The sequence below is a fragment of the Lupinus angustifolius genome, chromosome LG07 (assembly GCF_001865875.1).
Source record: "Lupinus angustifolius cultivar Tanjil chromosome LG07, LupAngTanjil_v1.0, whole genome shotgun sequence".
Taxonomy (NCBI): Eukaryota; Viridiplantae; Streptophyta; class Magnoliopsida; order Fabales; family Fabaceae; genus Lupinus; species Lupinus angustifolius.
In genome coordinates this window covers 1,158,349-1,181,381 of record NC_032015.1, presented here as the reverse complement: position 1 = coordinate 1,181,381, position 23,033 = coordinate 1,158,349, and the positions used below count along the sequence as shown (strand labels likewise).

Below are 23,033 nucleotides of genomic sequence, written 5' to 3'. Positions count from 1 at the left end.
TTATCTATCTAATTATCATGATTGAGTTAACCATGATGGCAAATAGCTACAAGTTGTTTCTTTTTGTTGGTTGATTGTGTGAAGTTAACACTTTTAAGATTGTCATTCTAGTAATTAAATTATACTTATAATCCCAACTACAAATGATTTTTAAATTTAGGTATCTGCTTACAATCTTTTAAAAACTTATTAAAAAATTCCCAATGCAAATTAATTTAATCCCACTTTATGTAAGAATCTGCATTTTTAGGGACTTGAATTTAAGGCCTCTAGTTAAACTAAAACAATCCCAGCATGGTAGTTTATTTAGTTTGTTTATGCAAACATGAAGGTTTGACTTAGTTTAAAACCAATTTAAATGTATACATTATAAGAAGACCCTTCATTCAATACTAAAATCTGAATTCAAAGATAAAGATTTTCCTGTTTCTGCATTCAATACTAAAATATGCCCCAAATAATCAGAGATCCATATAGAAGATATACAATCAGTTGCACATAAAATAATTTCTTCCTTTTTACAAGTATGTGAAAAGGAAGAAACCCCTTCAAGGTAAAAATACAAATGAGTTCAAAATTCATACATGAATAATACAGAATATGCATTTGTTGATGCAGTGAGTCCCAAGTTGCATGTGTTGAGCATTGGGTGTAATTTACATTTGTGTAGATAATCAGCAGAGACAGCTGCATGGGATCTCACATGCAAACTTTTATAGAAGGGATCAAATACAATTTAAAACCTTACACCAAGAGTTTGAGTTCTAATTGGTTAAATTGATTTTCAATTAACTTCGTTGGTAGAGTTGTTGGTTTACAAAGCAACTTCAAGATACATCTTATGGCATGAAAAAAACTTAATCCCCTTAATGATCTACCCACTTGTTGGGAAAAGATCTTATCCACTATTTGTAGAGAAAAGTTGATGATGAACTATGTATTGAATTACATTTCACACTACCCAAATGCAATAAGAGAAAAAAGAGAGAGAAGGTTGAGAGTCTTCTAATCACCATCTTAGTTGTACAGATAACTGAAAATTGAATTCTACCCTCCAATCATGGGTCTAAACCTACAATTAGACAGTAATTAACTTTGTAAGGATAAATTAACTACATGTCAGTTATTGTGATCAAGCATGTAATAACCAATAATTTATTGTTTTTGAGCTTCTAAAACACCCAACTTGTGAAAATCAATATATTATGAATGCAGAAAATAACCATGACGTGGCAAATCTTCCTTTCATGAATTGACTGTTCAATACTATACCAAACAGAGGGGGGAAGATAGGAAAACAATGACTCAATCTACCTATGGGAAAATATAATTTAAAAGGAATTTGACAAGTATTTTAGTTTATCCTAAAAACAAGATTGCAACTGTAATATTTATTTGATCTAACTATAACCAGAACACTGATTTTTCAAAAACATCACATCAGCACAAGAGTTAGGTGAATGAATGCATCATGAATACAGCCTATCTATTGGTAATCCTGGTGTGACTATGATATTCAAGTACCCATCATCCATTTATCAACACAAAATTCAATTTAAACCTATAAACCAAGGACTACTTTGCAGTCTAATAAACATTATAAATCCCACAAGAAGCAACGTATATAACCTTGCTTATTGATTGACTCCAATAACGTTCTCCGCAGGGAAGTAACTTGATCCAGTGCCATTCACACCGTGAGCACGGTTAAAGTGGAAGACTCTAACTTTTCCTTCCTACAACCACAAGAAGAAGGTTATCAATTAAACTATTAAAGAATCTAAGTGAAGTTTCCAGTAGCATGCAAAAGAATACCTTGGTTCCATACACAAGCCCTCCCCCAGCGAAAGGATGGAAGCAAGCAACATTGACCTCATCCTCCACACTAGGAAGCACTCTGATAAGCTCCATATCTGAAACTCTGTATATCTAAAATACAAAAGCAAATTCAGGCACATGAAATTCAGCTTTAAACATTCCAAAATAGAAGAAGGGGATAAGTGAGATGACTGACAAAAATAACTGCCAACCATACATAGGCAAAAACAGTTGGTCAGTCACCAGTCAAGGCAACAGAATATGACTTGATGTTCTAGAAACAATGTTACAAGGTATCTAATGATCATATATAGACTACAGGAGGTGGGTATGTATATTATTTCATGGTTAAGAGTTTTGGATTGGAGAGCTTTAGGTAAGGAAAGAGGAAAAGAGAATAGAGATTCATATTATGAAAAGATATTGGTTTGATGATGATATGATACAAAAAGACAAACCCAACAGTCCTATTTATATCAAAAGTATACTCTTAATCTTAATTAATTAAGGAAGTAAATCAACTAATATAAATAAGAAATAAATCCTAAGAGGTCATCTAGGATACTAAGTATTTTAAGATATAATGTAGATCTTATGAGATATTTTTCATATATTATATAACAAGGAAGAATTCAGGTGAGAAAATTTTACCTCTAAAACTGTATATATTGGCAATGTTGTTTCTTCATCAACAACAATGCTTTTAAGAAGTGAACCATGACGTCGACCATAGGCAAGCAGAATATGCTCAGATGTAGGTGAAAACTGCATATCAATCAGCAGTTGAACAAACTCAAGCCTTTAGGATAAAGGATTTCTTTAATTATAGTTGATCAAGTGAAGAAAAGTAACAGAAGTAGCTAAACATATTTAGAACTCACATGGCATCAAAATCAGAAATAAGTTAGCTAGATATTAGAATGCATGTGATAACAATTGTAATACCAATGAATTTACTATTTACACCTTTTTCTGTGTAAAATGTACTAGGCAAAAAATGCAGAAATTTATAGCCTGTATGTGTATGTCTGTATGTACACACAAGCCTGAGAGAGAGGAAACAGTTCATGAAATATAAATAACATTGGAAAGAGGTGCAGACACATGCATGCCCAAAGGAAAGACATGATTGTGATTATGAGAGGGAATTCAATAGGATGAACACAAAGTTGCAAAAAAACAGCGACAATAAATAATGTGATGAAAAGAGAGGCACATACAAAACTATCCAATACACCTGCAACTCAAAAATTACAGTAAACCTTAAATATAATTAAGTAGTTGTAAACAACATGTTTGAAAGTTAAGAATCCTGAGTATGTAAAGTACACCAGCCACATGATAAAGTAATTAACTGACCTGAATTGAAGTCAGACAATGCGCAGCTCTAATTGCTCGTGATGCAAGCACTGTTCCAAATCTGCTCAAGAAATATAGATTACATAATTATGTTAAAATCTAATGGACTTGCTTCAACTAAGGAGTGCATGTGTGAGAGGGACATTTAAATGAACGGCAGCAATTGTTGAAGGAAACCTTTAACAAAAAATAAAAAAAAATGACAAAGGAAGAAGGCCCTACGTTGCCTCCTCAAGGGAATATATTCGAAGCTCGTATATTACTTGATGTGCAGGGATTGGATGGCGAGTTGGTGATGTTGCAAGCCCAGGTTCCTGGTGTACTAGAGTTTGCAATCCTGGATCAGCTTCTACATGAGGAAGCATACATGTAACACAGGTGGCTAAAAATCTACCACATGGTGAAAAGTGTGCACCCATTTCACTGCAAACAAAATGGGAAAATGAAAATAAAAATGGAATAGAGTATACACTATTCACATGGAAAAAATCCGTTCCCATAATGCTTGAAAAGCAATGTTAAGATTTTTAAACAACAAAAACACCACAGCAATGACATGCTAGATTAGATATCATAAGTTCATAACTTCAGAAGGTACCTACCTGCAGAGGACAGCATGTGGTATAGTTAGACGGCATCTATTTAGTGGGGCACAAGGATTTTTTAAGTCATGCGACCATATTTTTAACTTCACAGTGCAAGGCAACTCTGCAGCAGTCGTTGATGTAGCAAGTTCTGACTGGATCCGACTTATAAAGGTTTGTGAAAGATGATTCAGCATACCTGATCTCGCAGAAGATCCTGGTATGCTGCTAGGCATTTCTGAAGATGATGCTACCTCGACATTAGCAGCGGGCAGATTAGATGGCATGGTGGAAGAACCAATCTGTTGAGGAAGATTTTCACGAGTAGCACCAGGTTGAGGAAGTGTTGAGGGAACACCAACTTGGCTTTGACCCATTAACCATCCTTGAAGAAATGGTAACTCCCATCCACTTCTGTCTCTTGAAGGAAAAATCTGATGAAATTGACCAAACTCAGAGAGATCCTCACGGTTTGTGGTATGTCTAGATAGCCCATGGTGGCTTCCTTCAGCTGGTTCTGTTTCAACAGTCTCCATTGTGAGGTTACTGATGCGGATTCTCATTTGATTAGGTGAAGTAGCATGGGCATTATATTCTGCAACAGATTGAAAACCACTGGGAATCTCAGAGGATGATAATGCAGCTTCGTGTTCTGTTGCATTTGTGTCAGTTTGAAACTGAATTGTGGGAGAAGACTCAGCTTGCATGCTAGCTGAACCAACATCACGACTAACATTCTGTAGTTCTCCTCTTGGCTCATGTACATGTTCACTTGTCAAATCATCAGGTGTCCTAGGATGAACATTTGTGACAAAAACAGCAGGTGGAGGATATTGTGAATAACCAAGACAAGTTGCTGCTGTCATCGAAGTATCTGAACAGTCAAGATCATTGACCTGCACATCAATGCAAATATGGTAAACAAAAATAAAATCCAAAATGCAAGATTTTAAATAGCATGGAAAGACAATCATTCAAACATGTTAGATCTTTCACCTGAGCAGTTAAAATATATGGGGCAGCATGCGGATGAAAATGCACAGCCCGAAGTGAGCGCCTTGTTTTCAACACAGACACTGGAGTGGATGCTTTATCTCCATTGTTGTAGTGCCACATGTACAGCTGACACATTATTCCAAAAGGCAATGTAACACAATTTGAAGTGGGGGTGGGGCACGAAACATATAATCAGTTATTGAAGCTTTAGACATGGTAGGTTTTCAGCAAAATAATTAGAATACCTTGTGGCCTGATGCAACAGCAATTATTTCTCCATTCGCATGAAAAGCCATGGATGCAATAGGGCGCTCTGTGGAATACGTCCAATGAATTCATCACATAGAATCCCAATAAATGCAACCAAAAGAACCTTAAACAAATTCAGTAACATCTTACAAAAATAAGTTAGAAAATAAAAGGGACGTGGATAGTAAAATTACGGAAATAGTGAGATAATATCCACTCAGATGAATTAGCTTCCCATAAACGGACTTCTTGATCCAAGCTCCCACTAGCAAGTATTTGTTGATGTAATGGGTGGAACCTAACCTGTAGCCAATTAGCAAGTAACTAAAATTGGAAAACATGAAACAACATTTCCTAAAAGGTAAACGCTGGCAGGAGGAGAGACAGAATAGTACACATCGGTTGCACCAAGCAATCAGCATCATACCATAAAGCATAAGTAAGAAACTTGCAAGGAATTAAATAGTTAAAATAAATAAAGCATTCAACTATGTTAGGAATCAGCATGTGAAACTAACATTCACTCACACATCTACAATTAAATCTGAGATGAAAAAACCTAATTCACTGGGACTTACATTTCATCAAACACTCATTGTTTCACAAATTTTATCTGAATGACAGAAATCCTGATTAACAAATCCAAGCATCAATAGCATAAAGCATTTTTCATCAATCTGAATAAGTAAGAAACTTGCCAGGAATTAAATAGTTAAAATAAATAAAGCATTCAACTTTGTTAGGAATCAGCATGTGAAACTAACATTCACTCACACATCTACAATTAAATCTGAGATGAAAAATCCTAATTCACTGGGACTTTCATTTCATCAAACACTCATTGTTTCACAAATTTTATCTGAATGACAGAAATCCTGATTAACAAATCCAAGCATCAATAGCATAAAGCATTTTTCATCAATCTGAATAAGTAAGAAACTTGCCAGGAATTAAATAGTTAAAATAAATAAAGCATTCAACTTTGTTAGGAATCAGCATGTGAAACTAACATTCACTCACACATCTACAATTAAATCTGAGATGAAAAATCCTAATTCACTGGGACTTTCATTTCATCAAACACTCATTGTTTCACAAATTTTATCTGAATGACAGAAATCCTGATTAACAAATCCAAGCATCAATAGCATAAAGCATTTTTCATCAATCTGAATAAGTAAGAAACTTGCCAGGAATTAAATAGTTAAAATAAATAAAGCATTCAACTTTGTTAGGAATCAGCATGTGAAACTAACATTCACTCACACATCTACAATTAAATCTGAGATGAAAAATCCTAATTCACTGGGACTTTCATTTCATCAAACACTCATTGTTTCACAAATTTTATCTGAATGACAGAAATCCTGATTAACAAATCCAAGCATCAATAGCATAAAGCATTTTTCATCAATCTGAATAACTAGCAAAATAATTATCCACATAAGAAAACATTGACCAATGTTATAGGAAGATATTTATCCCACACCACCATTTTAGGTGTATGTGGTATAGGAAAGAGAGATATAGAAATAGATGAAGGAGATGTGATTGGTGAAGTGATGAGAAAGGAAGAGAGTGATAGAAGAAATATGAAGTGTAAAAGGGAGTGTAGGAGAAAAAAGTTAAAGAATATCATTACTCATTGTTATATATTTTCTGTCAAAGCTCACATGATATATACAAGGACTCTAATTAACTTACAAAGGATTCTCAAATAAATTTTATAAAACACATATCTTAAACAAAGGATGAGAATACTAAGCAATTCATTAAGCAAATACTAACTAACTGAAAAAATTGGTTAGCCGGATAGGGTTTTGTTAACAATCATAACTTTGTGAACTCTTTCATATAATAATATTTCTGTGTACTCTAATCCATATGACTTTAAGTTTAACATCTTCAGAATATATCTCATCATACTTAATGGAAAAATATTCCTTCTATAACTACAACCAGTACTAAAGGAAAAAGGAAAACTAAGAAACAAAAACAGGCATGAGAAAATAAGGCTAACAGGCAGATTTCAAGCTTACCACCCAAGGTGTCCTTCTGTGTCCAACTAACACCTTTAAGCAGATTCCAGTTTCACAGTCAATTATCTTTACTGTGTGGTCACCACTACACATGCCAAAGAAACACAACAGTTCAATCACAAAAGAGTCTTCAATTCAAACTAGCATATGAGCAGAAAAACCATCTCCAACTTACTGAGTGGAAGCAAGCACTTTCCCATCTGGACTAAATGCTGCTGCTATAGTAGACCGTGTGGGAGGCAATAAGGGGCAATACTTAGCTGACAAATGCAGCAGTGACTCAGCCTCGACCCTGACAACCACTTTTAGAGATGTTAGTTTTAAAGATCATCTATACTTGAAAAAATGTCATAAATCCCCCACCCCTTCTCAAAAAGGCTAGCAATTGCCTCAACATAAACTAGACAATGAAGTTGTGCGAGTACCATGAGAGGAGACCACGTTTTACATCTCCTGCTGCTTCACTTTTAGGATGGGAGCAAGAACTACACTTTGATTTAGAAGCTTCCCCCCAGTGCCATTTCCGCACATGTTTTGTTCTAGGAGAAATCTCTCTTCGTACTAGCAAAGTAAATACATTTCTTACACTGACCAAATCAAACATATCAGATGAGAGAAATGTTGTAGCAAAAATATTAAACTTCAAGTTCTCAATAAACAGGGAGAATAAAAGCAGTATGCTTTTTGTCTCAGCTGACAATAAAAAAAAGTTCATTATTGTATTAAGAAACTTATATCAACTTATAATGGCTTGACCAAGAGCAATGCTTCTAGTTCGAAGCATAGAGAGGGGTGTGCAATATTCAACAAAACAAGCAGAAGTGAAATGAACAAAAATTATGAGATATATAATGCAATCAGACACATTTTTTAGCATGAAAACTAATGTACTGGTAACTGACCAGCCATGTAACCAAGACCATACACAGGTGATGGGGTGCAGAAGACAGTTTCCAAAAATTTCGCAGTTTGGCACATTGAAATTTTACATCTTTTCATAAAACAACTTCTGTAATGTTTAACATTTTCCTTCAAAAAAACTGGCAATAAATTTACACTCTCCATAACCATCCAAAAAAAGTGGCTCAGTGCACAAGGCTCTCACATACTTTATCCTCACAAGAAAAAGTTTGTTTCCAAGATTTGAACTCATCAATTCACAAGGCAAACAACTTTACTATTGCGCCAAGGCTCAACATCTTTCCATAACCATCCAATGCATGCACAAAATTTCCAGACTCCCACGCTATCAAGTATTTAAGGTCAATCAATCCATGTGCATTCTTTCCTCCCCAAGAAAAAGATTTATTACATACTTCTAATTGATTAGGCAATATGCATATTATAACATCAAATTGCCTCGACGGATATAGCAAGAAAACGACTCTGCCCATAACCGTTCCTGGTTTTTTTATTCAATGACCACTTATTGACATATATGAACATTAAAAATTGAAAACAAACCAAATGGATGCAATCATGCAAACCAATATGAATGAAATCAAGACCTAAACATTTATAGTGATACTTAATTTTCAGCTGAATGTAACAATAATAGACAGGCACAATTACTTTGGCACTTCAAAATTTCAGCTGAATCTAACATTAACGGTGAGAAGGGCATAAACATTGAAGCGCTACCAAGAAATAAAAGAATGAGAAAGTGTGTATAGGTGAAGTTTTCAAATTTCCATTACAATCTTGCAACCAAATTTACAAATTTCTTGTATATCCAAAATGAAGGAAATGGCAAACAAAAAGTAGTGGTAAAATTAAAAGAATATAAAGAAAATGATAAAAAAGATTGAGATTGAAGGGATAAAGAGAAAATGGGAATTGTGACCTATATGGTGATGAGATGTGATCGTGAGATGGAGCAAATTCTGTGGTTTCCATGGAAATTGAGATTAATAGGTTTCAAGTGAGATTCTTAGTTGGATGAGAGGAAATGAAGAAAGAAAGAAAGAAAGAAACAAAAAATAATAGAAAATACCAAGTTCATGAATATCGCTATTTATTCATATTTTAAAGTAAATCTTTTGGTAGAAAATATCTTTTTAAGGTTTTAAAAAGATTATTACTGTTTGGATTTTATAAAATTTATATTAATACTTATTTCAGTGATATATATGGATTCAAAAGTGAAAATGGCAACAAAAAAAAACAGGAATAAATAACTATTTTTCTTCCTTGCAATCATCCATATTTTTTTTACCTCACCCGTATTTTCAGATAATAATAATAATTTGTATACAATGAAGTATTATTTTCAGCAAGTGACCTATAACCTATTAACATCACATGTATAAAAAATTAAGAAGAATTATTATTACACGTATAAAAAATCATCTAGGAGATTTATTATTTGAGATAAATTATGTAAAATTTTATAGTTAAAATTAAGAGAAAAATATGAATGTATTGACAATATAATGGTTTTATAACAGTCAGTGAATTATCTAGCATTCATTTTTAATCATGTAATACAAATAAAAGATAGATGATAAACTATAAATCTTTATATTGTCACTGTATAAATATTACACTCTAAAGTTAATAGTGAAGAATGATTATAAGTATCTTCATTGATGATTATAATAAATGAGTTAATCTTAAATTTTGAGTCAACTATAGTTGTAACCCTCCTTGAAAACCAAATTACGCGTACAAAACAAGTACAAGTGCATAACACACTTAGCTTGTCCTAAAAATAACAACATGGTTACATAATACATTGTTACATAATGTATAATCCAAACAAAATCTACCACTTTAATTCATTCCTCTATATCATACATCTCAATTCCCATATTTAGAACTTAACCAAAAATTTCGGGTCTCACTCTTCCTATGCATGCCAGGTATTTTGTACACAACATTGCCTTCTTAATATTCATATTCTTGCATTGGTGTCCCAACAAGCTAAGAAGAACCCCTTCAATTAATTATTCAATCTCCATTTACTACCACCACCTTCATTATCTTCTTATCTTTCTCTATTCTTCTTCATTACACAAGGTCCCTTATTATTACAAGCATTAACTTATAATAATAATAATAATAATAATGGACCCTAGTGAATTGAAGCGTGTGTTCCAAATGTTTGACCGTGATGGGGATGGAAGAATAAGCAAGAAGGAGTTGAAGGATTCGATGGAGAAGCTAGGAATGATGATACCCGATAAGGAGTTAACACAAATGATAGAGAAAATAGATGTGAATGGTGATGGTTGGGTTGATATGGAAGAGTTCGGAGAGTTGTATGAGTCGATCATGGAAGAGCGCGATGAAGAAGAAGATATGAGGGAAGCATTCAATGTGTTTGATCACAACCACGATGGTTTCATCACGGTTGAGGAACTAAGGACCGTTTTGTCATCTCTAGGACTCAAGCAAGGAAGAACCGTCGAAGAATGCAAGAAAATGATAATGAAGGTGGATGTTGATGGAGATGGAATGGTTAATTACAAGGAGTTCAAGCAAATGATGAAGGGTGGAGGCTTTAGTGCTCTTGGATAATCACCCTATCATATTATATATATGATCACAAATATATGCTATCAATATTCAATTCCTATCTTGTATATATACCATACAATATGATATGAACTCAAGATGCATAATGACAAAGGAAAAATATGCATGGTGTTGATGGTGGAGTCTTGATCTATCTCTTCTTGAATGTTATTTCAAATTTCTGCATAACCTTACCCCCCTATAAATACAAATGTTCTTTTATTTTTTAATATGTTTTATTTTAATTTTATTTTAAGGGTAGAGTGTGGTAGGCAATGGGTATAAGGTGATAATGTATCAATATGTGATTGTGTTCTTTGTTGTTGTAATGTATTGGGACAAGATAGGGTGATTATGTTTTGACTCTGTAAACTTTGGCTTGATTATTTGATTTGAAATTTGATATCACCATTTTCATTGATATATTAGGAGAATGAAAATGAATAGCTACTAATCTAACAATCAAAATGCTTTAATTTCTATAAGAACAAATATAAATTGATTAAAGCATCTCACCATAATATTATACAAACGGCTGGGAAAAGCAGAGTTTTCCAAGTTTGGAATGAAGAAGAAACTTAAAGATGACCAAAATTGTACATCCAGAAACAACACCCATGATTCTGATAAGGATGTTCATGCTGGCGGCCACTTCAATGGTCATCAAGGACCTGTAGGGTCCAATGTCCCTATTCATCGGCATCGCCATCCCCAACTTGCACGCAAGGTGGCCATGCTGGTTAAACACCAGGGCCAATGCCTCCATATCCATATGCAAGACCTTACATGTATGAAGGTCTTCCTCCAATGCCTTATGGCAGGTCACCACCCTATCCACCGGTGCCGCAACCAGCTATTTATCCTCGAACCCTGGGGACCTAAGGTTCGGTGGTGGTGGACCAGCTGACAACAGTCTATTTCATACTTCTAGCAATATGAATGTAACAATTGCACCATAACCTGAATTGCCAGGGATGGAAATTGCTGGCTTAGTTCAAATACTTCTTTTCCCATTCTATTTTATTAGTAACCTCCACTTCTTTATGGAAGGACTACACCTTAATTGATGCTATCTACCATAATTACATAATCTCCAGTGTTCTATAACTATAATATTCAACAGATTCCGTTCAGAATACAGGATTACACTTGATATCCAACATTTCAGGTCCAGTTCCATGGAGGAGTTAGAAAAGTAGGATGTAAAAATGAACATAAAATATTAAGCCTGGTATATAGTACCTCATTGCTTTAGTTGATATTATGATTTAGGTATTCACTATTCATATGAATTCAGCATCTTATAACTAGTATCTTTATATTAATAAACACACATGCACAGAGCTACATTGTCACCAAGTTCAGCATTAAAGGGAAGAAGCAAGGGTCATGTTGTGGCATTCTCATTGTATCAAAGGACTAATATATTATACAATGATTAAAAGCAACCGAAGTAGATTAACCGTTAATTGAATCTATACAAAGGAGCTACAGATCAAATTTTACAAAATCAACAATGGAGTAATTCTACTCTATCAGGGCATTTGAATGCCTCTTATGAGTTATCACATTGTTAACACATCTTCACAAGAATTGAGTTGAAGGACCTATACATTTACTGAACTGGTTTCTTCTACCAACTAAAGTATCATAGCATAAAAAGCAATACAATAAATTCCATTGTATCATACTAAACTACTGAATCCACCACACTCCTAAAGTAGGAATAAAGCAGATACTCTAGGTCAGAAATTACCAGACATTATTGCATGCTTCACCTTGCAGCACTTCCAACACTGGCAGTTGATAATCCAGTGAAAAATAATTAAAAGATTAGATAACTGAAGGTTGAACCTACTGACGACTATTTTGCTCTTTGGTTTCCATCTCCTTCACACTTTCTACTATGTACTGTATTTTCTTTGAAAGGCTCTCATTATGCTCCTCAATATGCTCAAATAACATTTCAAGGTGCCTTTTATAGTTTGCAGATCGCTTTTTCTCTATTGCCAACTGCTGAGATAGTTCCCGAATTCTGTCATGCTCATTCTGAAAGTAGCACAAGAAAAAAAGGAATTGAAAAGGAGCTCTGAATATAGTATCTACAAATCATCCAAGTTTCTCTTCACGTACATTGTCACCAACAGTTAATAGCGCTTTCTGATAAAAGGATTTACTCAAAGGGCAAGTAAGGTGGGAAATTTGAACATACAAAGAATGTTCTAATTTCAAAAAATGAAGAGCAATATCACAAAGCAGATGAGTCAAACTCCTCCCCTTGACGCACAGTAAAAAACAAGTTAAAAGAAAAAGACAAGAGAAAAACTATGATTGTTTAAGAAAAATAAACATAGAAAATTGAGCTGAAAATGTAGAAAAAAAGGGGGCGCCCAGTGCACAAGGCTCCCACTTAGTGGGGTCTGGGGATGGTAGATGTATGCAGCCTTACCCATGCAAGCGGAGAGACTATTTTCAGGATTTGAAAATGTTGAAAATAACAAATCTTATTCTGAAAACATATTTTATAAGAATTCCGAAAACATTTTGCAGCCTGATATTCTTTAACATTAAGCAGAATTAATATCATAATCTGATAGTCTCCATATCAAATGAATCAAGCATGAAGTAACAACTAACAATAAACTAACATAATATATACCAGCTTTCAGTAATGAAAGAACAAGTACTGACCGGATATTGCTCATAGATGCAATCCCTTCTCCCTTTACCAGGTGTCAGAGGATGTGTGTGCTCCTTTACAAACTTTGTAACAACCCAATTACCAGAACTCACCTTCCTCACCAAAATCATAGCCCTGCAACCAACCCTTGTCTCTGCCCGTTGCCTTACAACCTTTTCACGCTTGTCAGGCATTCTGTAACCCTCTTTATTGCAAACAAGAGCCCGTCCAATAGCTGTTCCATCACGCCTTGATCGTGAGAGCTTACTTACACGTATGACAAATCCAATTTGTGTGGCATATGCATTATAAAATGAGAGTGCTGCTGCTTCTGTCTCGAACTCTTGACCTATATAGGGCTCATCAGCTGAAGCAATTGATACAGTGGGAATTACAGATGGGATTGTCACCACTTCCATAGAATCCTGAGTCATATCATCCTGCTCTTGATTGTAAGTTAGTGGTCCAAAAGAACTCCCTGCCATTTGGTCCTCATCAGCTATGCTACTAACCACAACCATAGCAGCATTTCCTACCATCTCGCTTTTAATAGAGCCATCAATCCCAAACTCCACTGCAGCAACAAAAGATCTGCTATAAGATTTTCGGTACTTAGGTGATATTCTACAGAACAATAAAATTAGAGACAGAACATGTCAACGAATATATTAATAATATCAAAATTCTTCATTTTCTTTTTAATAATAATAATAAGAAAGAGAAAGCTCATTAGCAGAAGGTAATGAAATGAGGTACAACATGGTTTACAAGAAGTTCTAAAAAGAAAGCAAAACATAAAAGTCACTAGCAAAGGCAGGCTTTTAAATCACACAGGATATTTGTCAAACACACTCCTAAATAGGTTACCACACTGAATGAAAAAAAAGACTTTATCCAAGTAGGAAAAAGGTTTTGTCCATCAAAAGATTCCCACATTATACAAGTCAACAACCAAACATGTTATATTACCGAAAACAAAATAAAAAAATGTGCTCATTATACGAGACTCTCACTTAGTGAGGTCTAAAGAGGGTAAAATGATTAAGAACTCTACCCCGAGTCTATGGACGATGTACTTTTATCCACACAAAAAGCAGGCAATCTATTTCATACTTCCAGGTTTTAGTGTCACCTAACAATAAGCATGAGTTTCTGAATTACATGGTCTAAAGGAGCTACACCTCCTCATTATGAATTTTATTCCACATATAATGTAGCTTCATTGTGAATCAATGATATCTTATAATGAATCAAATTTTAGAAATGTACAAGTGTCAATATCTTAGGATGTTAAATCACCATTAAAATTGAAAAAAAATGAATAAGTCAATAAAATCAGCTTTTAAAAAAAACAGATTTTTTTTATATTTTTGAATGGCTTTCAGTTTCCAATGTACAAATTCTCTCAGACAAGAAACTGAGCTTTAACATGAACTTGAATTCCCTCGTCTCTAGCAACAACAACAACAACAGAAAGCTTCGATTTTGAGTTCATTACCGTATAATCTTTGAAATTCTTTATAGGAACTCAAAGAAAGAGGATTCAATAATCAATATCAATTTTTTTAACATCTTGTTATGCAACCCAAACCACAAGAAAGAAAAACCCTAAAATCCCACCGGAATCAAAACCTTCAATGAAATTTCCTCAGATGAAATGAATATAAAATTTATAATACAATTAAAAAAACTTACTCAAAATTCGATTGACGTAGAAACGGTGCGAGATTCCGTTAATTAAATTTCGATTCTGTGTTACGTGCTGCAGAGAGAACACCAGAGCAGAACATAGAAGAAAGGATTTATCTACGGTGAGACATATACTAAACCTAAGTGCCTCATTACGTGTCAATATTCTATTGGTTATTATGTAATTAGAAAGTCAATATTTTCACTTGACCCATCACTTAATTACCACGTGTACGATGAATAGACACTGGTCCGTAACATTAGCACCCGAACCATAACCCACCCGATCCAATACTTGAACTCACAATAGATGAAGAGAAATTGCACCTTCGTTATTCAACTTCAACCATGGCAACTTCGTTGCTACGCAGCATTCGAAGATTTTCCTCTGTTCTCACATTCTCGTATCCTAAAACCTCGCTTTCGGTCTCTACAAGGTTAGTGTCACTACCCTATAATCAGAACAAGTTAAAAATTCAATTTTTCTAGTCCAGGAACACTGTTATGAACAATTTACACAATCACTTCATTTGGGCTAGCTTGATTTTCTTGTTAGTAATTTGACATGTATAGCCGTTAGGTATTGTTTATTCTGATTCCGGTGTTTTAGAAAAGATAATACAACAACAACCAAGCTTTTACCTCAGTAGGTGACTTGATTTATCGTATCTTATCGTTTTAGAAAAGATAATAATGAAATAAAAAGAATTCATTTTTCAATCCAGGAACAATGTTATGAACAATCTAGTCAATCATTTACTTGGGTTAGTTGGGTTTTCTTGTTGGTGATTCTGGGTTATGAAAAGTTGAAGGCTTTGACATGAAATAATATGTACTATTTTATTCTAATTCCTATGTGTTGTAGATCAGTTGTGAGGTCCCAAATTCCGATTTGGTTTCCGTCCAGGCATTGTGTCCCGCTTGAAAAGTCAGGTTTTTGGTGTGGTAGTAGAAACTTGAGTTATGGAACTGTTAATCTGGTGATAGAGGGAGGGAAGACCAAGTTTGAGACCAAAGAGGTTGAGCCTCCAAAGAAAGACAAATGGAAAACAAAGAAGAGGTTTAAAATGCAGAAGAAGAGAGAGAAGGAGAAGAGGAAAGCAGCGAATAGGAGAGACCCTCGTCATCTTGGTGTCAAAAGGAAGAAGAAGCAGAAGTTTGCCAGTCCGGAAGAGAGAATCAAGTACAAGCTTGAGAAAGTGAGCACTGTGATTTGATTTTCCCCTCTATTAATGCAAACCCTTTTACAGCAGAACTCGTTTTAATTTGTTTGATTCTATGAATTTAAACAGCATTTTGTATGCTTGTAGTGTTCTGAATTGCTGGTATATTGATTCAATAAGTGACCAAGTTCTCACTTTTAGGCCACTTGGATGTACATGTACTTAACTAAGAGATTATATGCTCATTATTGTGAGTTACTTAGGCTTCATGATACTAGATCATATATATATGTGTGCATATATATATATATATGATACTAGATCATAGTTTCAACACACTTCAAATATATTTATTTTGGAGGAAAAAAATTGGCAGAATGCTCTAGTGTGCTAGTTATATCACTCATTGGTAAAGTTTGTGTATGACTTTTAATAGTTATGTTGAGAAAAAGGATATTCTTTATTGGATCTGGAAGAATGTATGCATGAGTTTTACTTAATCATGATATATGATCCGTTGTCATATGTAGCTCTAGTGGGCTGATATATCATCTACCTCTTCTTTCTTCGAGCCATTGTTTATTGGAGGTTTTGTATATTTCTTGTGTTTAAATGATTGTCGTATAAATTGAGTTATTCAATAATCATGGAATGCTCATTTGCCTTGAGATTCTACTAAATATTTCTCCGAATCTGGTTTTATCCTCAGGCCAGAATTAAGGAAGCATTGCTCATTGAAAGACTCAAACGATATGAAGTTCCTAAACTTCAGGGTCCTGTTGTAAAACCTGATGGCTTGACAGGGGAGGAACGACATTATTTGAAGAAAATGGCTCAGAAGAGTTCTAATTATCTACAAGTTGGAAGAAGAGGATTATTTGGAGGGGTTATTCTTAATATGCACATGCATTGGAAGAAACATGAGACTGTTAAGGTCATATGCAAGCCTTGTAAACCTGGCCAAGTACATGAATATGCACAAGAACTTGCTAGATTGAGTGGTGGTATTCCAATTCACATATTTGGAAATGACACAATGATATTTTATCGCGGAAAGAACTACGTACAGCCTGATCTTATGTCACCAATAGATACGTTATCCAAGAAAAAGGTATGTTCCTGGTTGTTTCAATATATTTTGTCACCAATGTTTTATCGTGAGAAGAACGACATACAGTCTTATAAAAAATCTTAAATGCATCATTAATGTAGTTTTTCCATCATTTTAAATCACTGGAAATGAAATTCAATTGTTTCAATATTTCACCTGCATTCTCCATTGCTGAGAGGATTCTTATTATGCCAGTACCTGTTAAAATGTGGTGTAAGTTGAAAACTTGTTTTCACTTCACTCTTTAACGTTGGTCAGAAACAAGCATTGATAATTTTCTTTATATGGTCTTGGCTACACAATTATTTGTTTGTTCTTTATATTGAAACCAAGTAATCACACTAATACATGTCTCATCCAGTAGATGATTAGAAAGTAGAAACTATTCCCCTAAATCAAAATCACGCTGTTTAGAAACTATTGAATTGTCATACCATATAATCATTCAGTTTCATTGTGCAACCTAGCTATAATTAGCATTGTAGTTTTGGACGGGACCTACTAGCCTCAGATTGGTTCTTTCTGGTTTTGGAGATCATTTTATTTATTTTCACTCTGTTCAAGTGATTCGGGTCTTTCATGCATTGCTATTGTTTATGATGAGATTTTTTAAATAAATTTTTATTCTGTTTAAATAGTAAACATTTGTTTATATTCAACTTATCTATAGAGTGGCTAATCTAACTGTTTTTCTTTGTAATTATGTTCCATGATGCTTTCTGCATACTCTTCAGCATCTCCTTTGTAAATATATTTGATCAATTTCAGAAACTGTGAAATCTAGCAGTGAAGAAAGAATAAGATGGAAACATGAGTAGAACAGTAGATGCTCGGTAATAAAACTGAATTTATACACTAGGTTGAAATCTGTAGTTGATTCTGTTTGGCATGTTTTTGTACAGTTAATGTAAAGAATGTATTCCTTAGTGCACTTTCCTCTTGGTTTAGTAAAGTTTCATTTTGATTAAGTGCTTTTTTATTGACTGCGAGTTTGTTGTTGTTTTAAATCCGAGATTAGTATAATAACTTTTTTTCGGTCTTTTGCAGGCACTTGAAAAATCGAAGTATGAGCAATCACTTGAGTCAGTGAGGCGTTTCATTGCTATTGCTGAGAAAGAATTAGAGCTGTATTACAGACACATTGCACTTTATGGTGATCCGAGCAACCGAAATCCATTATCAATGCTGGATGGTCCAAGTGTAAACTCCAGCAGAAAAGGGAATCATGGAATTCACAACGAAAAAAGCGTTGATTTGAATAGTGATTATTTTGCAGCCAACCTCTCAGGGACAGAAGCTGATTCCACAGAGATGGAGCTATCAGAAAGTGAAGATAACGAAGACGAAAACTTGTCAACGAATGAATCAGATTCTGAAGAGGACATCGAATCGGATGATCAAGAAAGGAAGGTTTGTTTTACTACAATGCAAGATGAAAGTGCAAGATCAACCAATGGTTCATCATCAGTGTCCAAACACAGATACCATCATAATAATAAATATTTATTATCTGAACAAATGCCAATAACTAGTGATTAGAGACTTAAAATTATATTATATTTTGGAACCTTATAACTTGTCACATGGAAGCCTGCATCAAAGTATACAAATGGAACAAAACTACATAAGCATCATCATATTAGTTTCCTTAAATGTGAGGCAGGTAGTTTTTTTTTGTTTCTCACATGTATCTTTATACTTGAGGCAATCTTGTCCGAGTCGGTAACATCCACGGGTATGTGGGACTAACTCTCCCAGCAAATATTTTTTCCATTCAAAGACTCGAACCCAAGACCTTCCTTAAAGGGAATCAAGCGATGTACCACTTGAACCAATATATGTTAGTTGAGGCAATTAGTTTGAGTTAGAGAGAAATATGCTTTAATGTGGAGAATATAGGTAAAAGAATTTTGGGAAAAGCAATTGGAGTTGCGTGCTTCTCAATTGCAATTTGTAAGAAAGGAAGAGCATCATGGCCTAACTATTTGTTCCTTGCTCTCTTTTTTGTCCTATACGAACCTGGTAGGACTTGGGTTCTAAAAGCATCCGCAATCACAAACAACATATTCATTCTTATTTGGGTCTCACACATTATTTTATGTTAAATATCATTCTTATTTGAGACCTATAACATCTACCTTTTCCCTACAAAATCTGTATCTCTCCTCCATTTTCCTTGGTTAAGAACAACCAAAAATTGTTCGTATTTAAAAACAAAAATAAGAAAATAAGAACGATACAATGAAAAACAAAATAAAAATGTTCTTATTCTATTAAGAACAAGGTTAATAACGATCATTATGGTTGCTCTAAATTCTAATCACGTGGATTCCAATAGCTATTCCAAATGCAAGTACTAATGGTAGTACATAATATATGACATCTTCTATAGTAGTTCAAAATGGATAATGCATAATGGGGTGGGTATTGAAATTGATACCACTGCAGAATGCTGATGATTTCATTCCAATGGCACCTGCTAATACCATGATTGAAAATGATAAGCGATTTCATTCCAATTCCAATTTACATGAAGAAAATGTTATGTTATTTTGTTGCTTAACAATCATTACAAGAGAAAAGGATAACTGTGTATATAGTGCAAGAGTTTTTTAACATTCACCGTTTATTTTTAGTCATTATTATTAATCTCAGTAAATATTGAATAATACATTGATTGTGTATAAATTTTTACATTGATATTACACTCTTATTAAAATATTTTACCCACTTTCATAATTGAAGTTAGTTATGGATGGTGGTGGGACTCTATCGATTAACTTGTTTTCAAAGGCACTTCGATTAAATAGCCACATTTCCCATTTCACTTGGTTGCTTGATTTTTTATCAACAAGGGATGGTGTTAGAGTCCAAATCCCTGGGGAGAAAACGGTTATTAGTATAAAATCTATACACTAACAATATAAATATTTTACATATGCATTTAATTATTCATCATTCATTTAGATTACTTTTTGAAAAAATCAATCGTAATAAAAAAATCATTAGTAAATAATACAATAATAATATATAAAAATCATATATTAATAGTATATACATCTTTTTCTCTAATATGATTAGTTTTCAGTGTGAATATTGTATACTGGAATACTCACTCTCCTCCTTATTATAATAAGATATTTTCTATAAAGTTTTGGTGATTCTTTTCATAAATTATTTTATGTTTTTATGCATGTTTATGTGCCTATTAAAAACATTGTTTATCTCTATTTATTTTTTTGTTATTGTCATTAAAGTTATCAATTAATTAGCATATTAAATTAAAGTAAGATTATAATCTTAATTTTTTTAAACAAATCAATAAAAGTAACTATTTTTACCAATATATACAATTTAATTTAATTGGAAGTGTAAGACATAGGCAACATTTTTCTGTTGGTAAAAGGATTTTGTTTTATTTTTTAATAAAAACATAAAATATCTTCCAAGTACAATTAGCAATTTAAAAAATGAAAAATAGTTTCTGATATATTTATCAAGATAGAAGGGCTTGAGTTAACTTAAACGTAGGTGTGCGAAAAAGTATAATCGATTTGGAATTTATTAAGGATTGAATTGAGCTAAGTTGATATCGAACAAGAGTTTAGTCAAACCTCAATGATATATTTTCCTTAAAGATGAGTTGATAAGGTAAAATCAGTCAAAAAAAATAAAAAAGAAGATTTCTTAAACAAGGTAAAATAAAAAAGAAAGTAACATCTATAAATAACATAAACAACTCGTATTCTTTATGAACCTTATCCTTAAAATAAAATACTAGATAGTAGATATATTAGATATTAAAATATATAAAGCACAATTGATCCATTAATTATCACTTTTTTGTTTTAAATAAAATAAAAAATTAAATAATGTCCTGTATTTACTTGATATTTTTTGAAATGTCATTTTGTACATAAGATAAGATGATAAAAATACTATAAAATTCACATCTTTTTATGCATGAGTCAAATGGTGAGAGAAATTGCTTTTATCATTTTAGTGGCGGAATAGTTTTTACCTAATTCTCTTCTTTATGATAAATTTTGGTGAGGAGAGATTGCTTGTATGATTTTGTTTTTTTTTTATTTATAATTATTTCTTAAACTTTAATTGTTGATGAAATTAATTTATACATAAAAATATTATTAAAATTGTAACGAAATTTTTTGGCATGGATTATATTTTAAATGCAAGTATTAGATTATTATTATTTAATTTTATTATATATATTTATATCATTTTTAAATATGAAATTTACTTATCATTTTTTCTCAATTAATTATATATTTTGATAATAGTTTTCTCCGGATATTAATCCTTACTAACATGGATTGTTGAATTGTTTAAATAATATTGTTGATATTATTGTTTTACTTAAATTTTCATTCAACCAAATTACAAATGACTCATATTATTTGTTCTGTTCTATCTGATGTTATAAATTTTAAGTGCTAGAAAATGAGAATATTGAATACACTTAAAATAATATTAGAAAATAAATACAATCTTGCTTATAAAAGAAGCTTTTTCCTATCTGGAGTACCTACATTGCACCAACTCATGTTTATCCAAATGAAAGCAGCTAAATTGGATTAATTTTTGTCTTCAGGATATGGAATTTTAATTTCTATTGGTGAACATGATTATGCATATATGGCTACTAAGGATCAAACTGTATAAATACTAGATCGGTACTTCATGCTCATCGACCCGCATTCTTATTTTTTTTAATATGTATTATTTTTGTGTTATATTCTTTTAAAGAAAAATAATTTAATATAAGAAACGTTACATAGAAACTCAATAAAAACCAAAGATATGAGCAGATTAATCAAATATAGAATTGAAGAAGAAAAAATAAAAATAAGAAAATTTGTACAAGAATAAAATACATTGTGAAAGAAAATTTGTAGAAGAATAATGAAGGAATTACAAAATGGTAAATTTGGAATGTAAAAAATTATGCCATGATAGTTATTTATAGTTTTCCTTTTTATATATAGTAATGATAATATTAGATTGTTTTAACCAAATTATTGTTTTCTCATTATTTCCTTCTCAATTCCACTTCAATCTTATTTCACTATTACTTACCCTTTTCATAATAATACAATTAAATATATGATTGATAAAGATGTAATTAATGTTATCTCCAAACTTCAAATTGACAATTAATTATTTTCTTAAAAAGTAACACATAGAAACTAGGTGACAATCCAACTTGACACCAAAAGACTAAATCATTATCTCTTATACATTATCACTATAAAAATTTATATTTACCATAATAACTAAAAATAAAATTGTGAATAATAAATTGTGATATGATTTTTTGATTGATAAATTAGTTTGGAAGTTGATATCTAATTGAGTGAATAAAAAGAGTTGGTAGTTGATAAGCTCGAACCAAAGTCCAAAACAAATGACATGAGTGAGGAATGAGAAACAATTAATCTATTACAATTATCTCATTACCCAAAAAATAAGCATTTTCCATCTTCCTCTCTCTATAAAACCACCTAAACCACATTACATAATTTCTACTCTTTTTCCAAATAAAATCATTCACAAAACAATGGCTTCTCTTCCCGCCACCGGTAACGGTAAAATATATAAAGCACAATTGATCCATTAATTATCACTTTTTTGTTTTAAATAAAATAAAAAATTAAATAATGTCCTGTATTTACTTGATATTTTTTGAAATGTCATTTTGTACATAAGATAAGATGATAAAAATACTATAAAATTCACATCTTTTTATGCATGAGTCAAATGGTGAGAGAAATTGCTTTTATCATTTTAGTGGCGGAATAGTTTTTACCT

General features: G+C 32.7%; 4 protein-coding genes across 13 annotated transcripts; 2 read left to right on the top strand and 2 right to left on the bottom strand.

The window, feature by feature from the left end:
• LOC109351543 lies at positions 730 to 16,305 on the bottom strand. 7 transcript variants are annotated; one of them, XM_019593014.1, is made up of 15 exons: positions 16,295 to 16,305; positions 15,783 to 15,788; positions 8,889 to 8,979; positions 7,471 to 7,632; positions 7,221 to 7,337; positions 7,046 to 7,130; positions 5,201 to 5,309; positions 5,003 to 5,070; positions 4,758 to 4,883; positions 3,780 to 4,657; positions 3,400 to 3,600; positions 3,178 to 3,238; positions 2,470 to 2,583; positions 1,816 to 1,929; positions 1,231 to 1,736 (listed from the first exon to the last, which is right to left on the bottom strand). In XM_019593014.1, the coding sequence occupies exons 3-15, from the start codon at positions 8,939 to 8,941 to the stop codon at positions 1,635 to 1,637; spliced, it is 2,190 nt and encodes a 729-aa protein (XP_019448559.1). In that variant the 5' UTR covers positions 8,942 to 8,979; positions 15,783 to 15,788; positions 16,295 to 16,305; the 3' UTR covers positions 1,231 to 1,634. The 7 variants fall into 7 exon arrangements, with proteins under 7 accessions (XP_019448558.1, XP_019448559.1, XP_019448562.1 ...); XM_019593013.1 differs by lacking the exons at positions 8,889 to 8,979; positions 15,783 to 15,788; positions 16,295 to 16,305 and adding an exon at positions 730 to 1,072 and having other exon boundaries at positions 1,630 to 1,736; positions 7,471 to 8,191; XM_019593017.1 differs by lacking the exons at positions 15,783 to 15,788; positions 16,295 to 16,305 and having other exon boundaries at positions 7,471 to 7,634; positions 8,915 to 9,021.
• Positions 9,921 to 10,982, top strand: LOC109351553 (calmodulin-like protein 3). Its single transcript, XM_019593036.1, has 2 exons — positions 9,921 to 10,075; positions 10,106 to 10,982. The coding sequence occupies exon 2, from the start codon at positions 10,112 to 10,114 to the stop codon at positions 10,562 to 10,564; it is 453 nt and encodes a 150-aa protein (XP_019448581.1). The 5' UTR covers positions 9,921 to 10,075; positions 10,106 to 10,111; the 3' UTR covers positions 10,565 to 10,982.
• On the bottom strand, positions 11,950 to 15,067 carry LOC109351551 (protein FAR1-RELATED SEQUENCE 1-like). 4 transcript variants are annotated; one of them, XM_019593032.1, is made up of 3 exons: positions 14,937 to 15,067; positions 13,253 to 13,815; positions 11,950 to 12,610 (listed from the first exon to the last, which is right to left on the bottom strand). In XM_019593032.1, coding segments are annotated over exons 1-3 (759 nt in total). In that variant the 5' UTR covers positions 14,938 to 15,067; the 3' UTR covers positions 11,950 to 12,415. The 4 variants fall into 4 exon arrangements, with proteins under 4 accessions (XP_019448577.1, XP_019448574.1, XP_019448575.1 ...); XM_019593029.1 differs by having other exon boundaries at positions 13,253 to 13,832; positions 14,937 to 15,060; XM_019593030.1 differs by having other exon boundaries at positions 13,253 to 13,865; positions 14,937 to 15,037.
• On the top strand, positions 15,164 to 18,852 carry LOC109351548 (CRM-domain containing factor CFM2, chloroplastic). Its single transcript, XM_019593026.1, has 4 exons — positions 15,164 to 15,367; positions 15,796 to 16,129; positions 16,803 to 17,204; positions 18,252 to 18,852. The coding sequence occupies exons 1-4, from the start codon at positions 15,279 to 15,281 to the stop codon at positions 18,741 to 18,743; spliced, it is 1,317 nt and encodes a 438-aa protein (XP_019448571.1). The 5' UTR covers positions 15,164 to 15,278; the 3' UTR covers positions 18,744 to 18,852.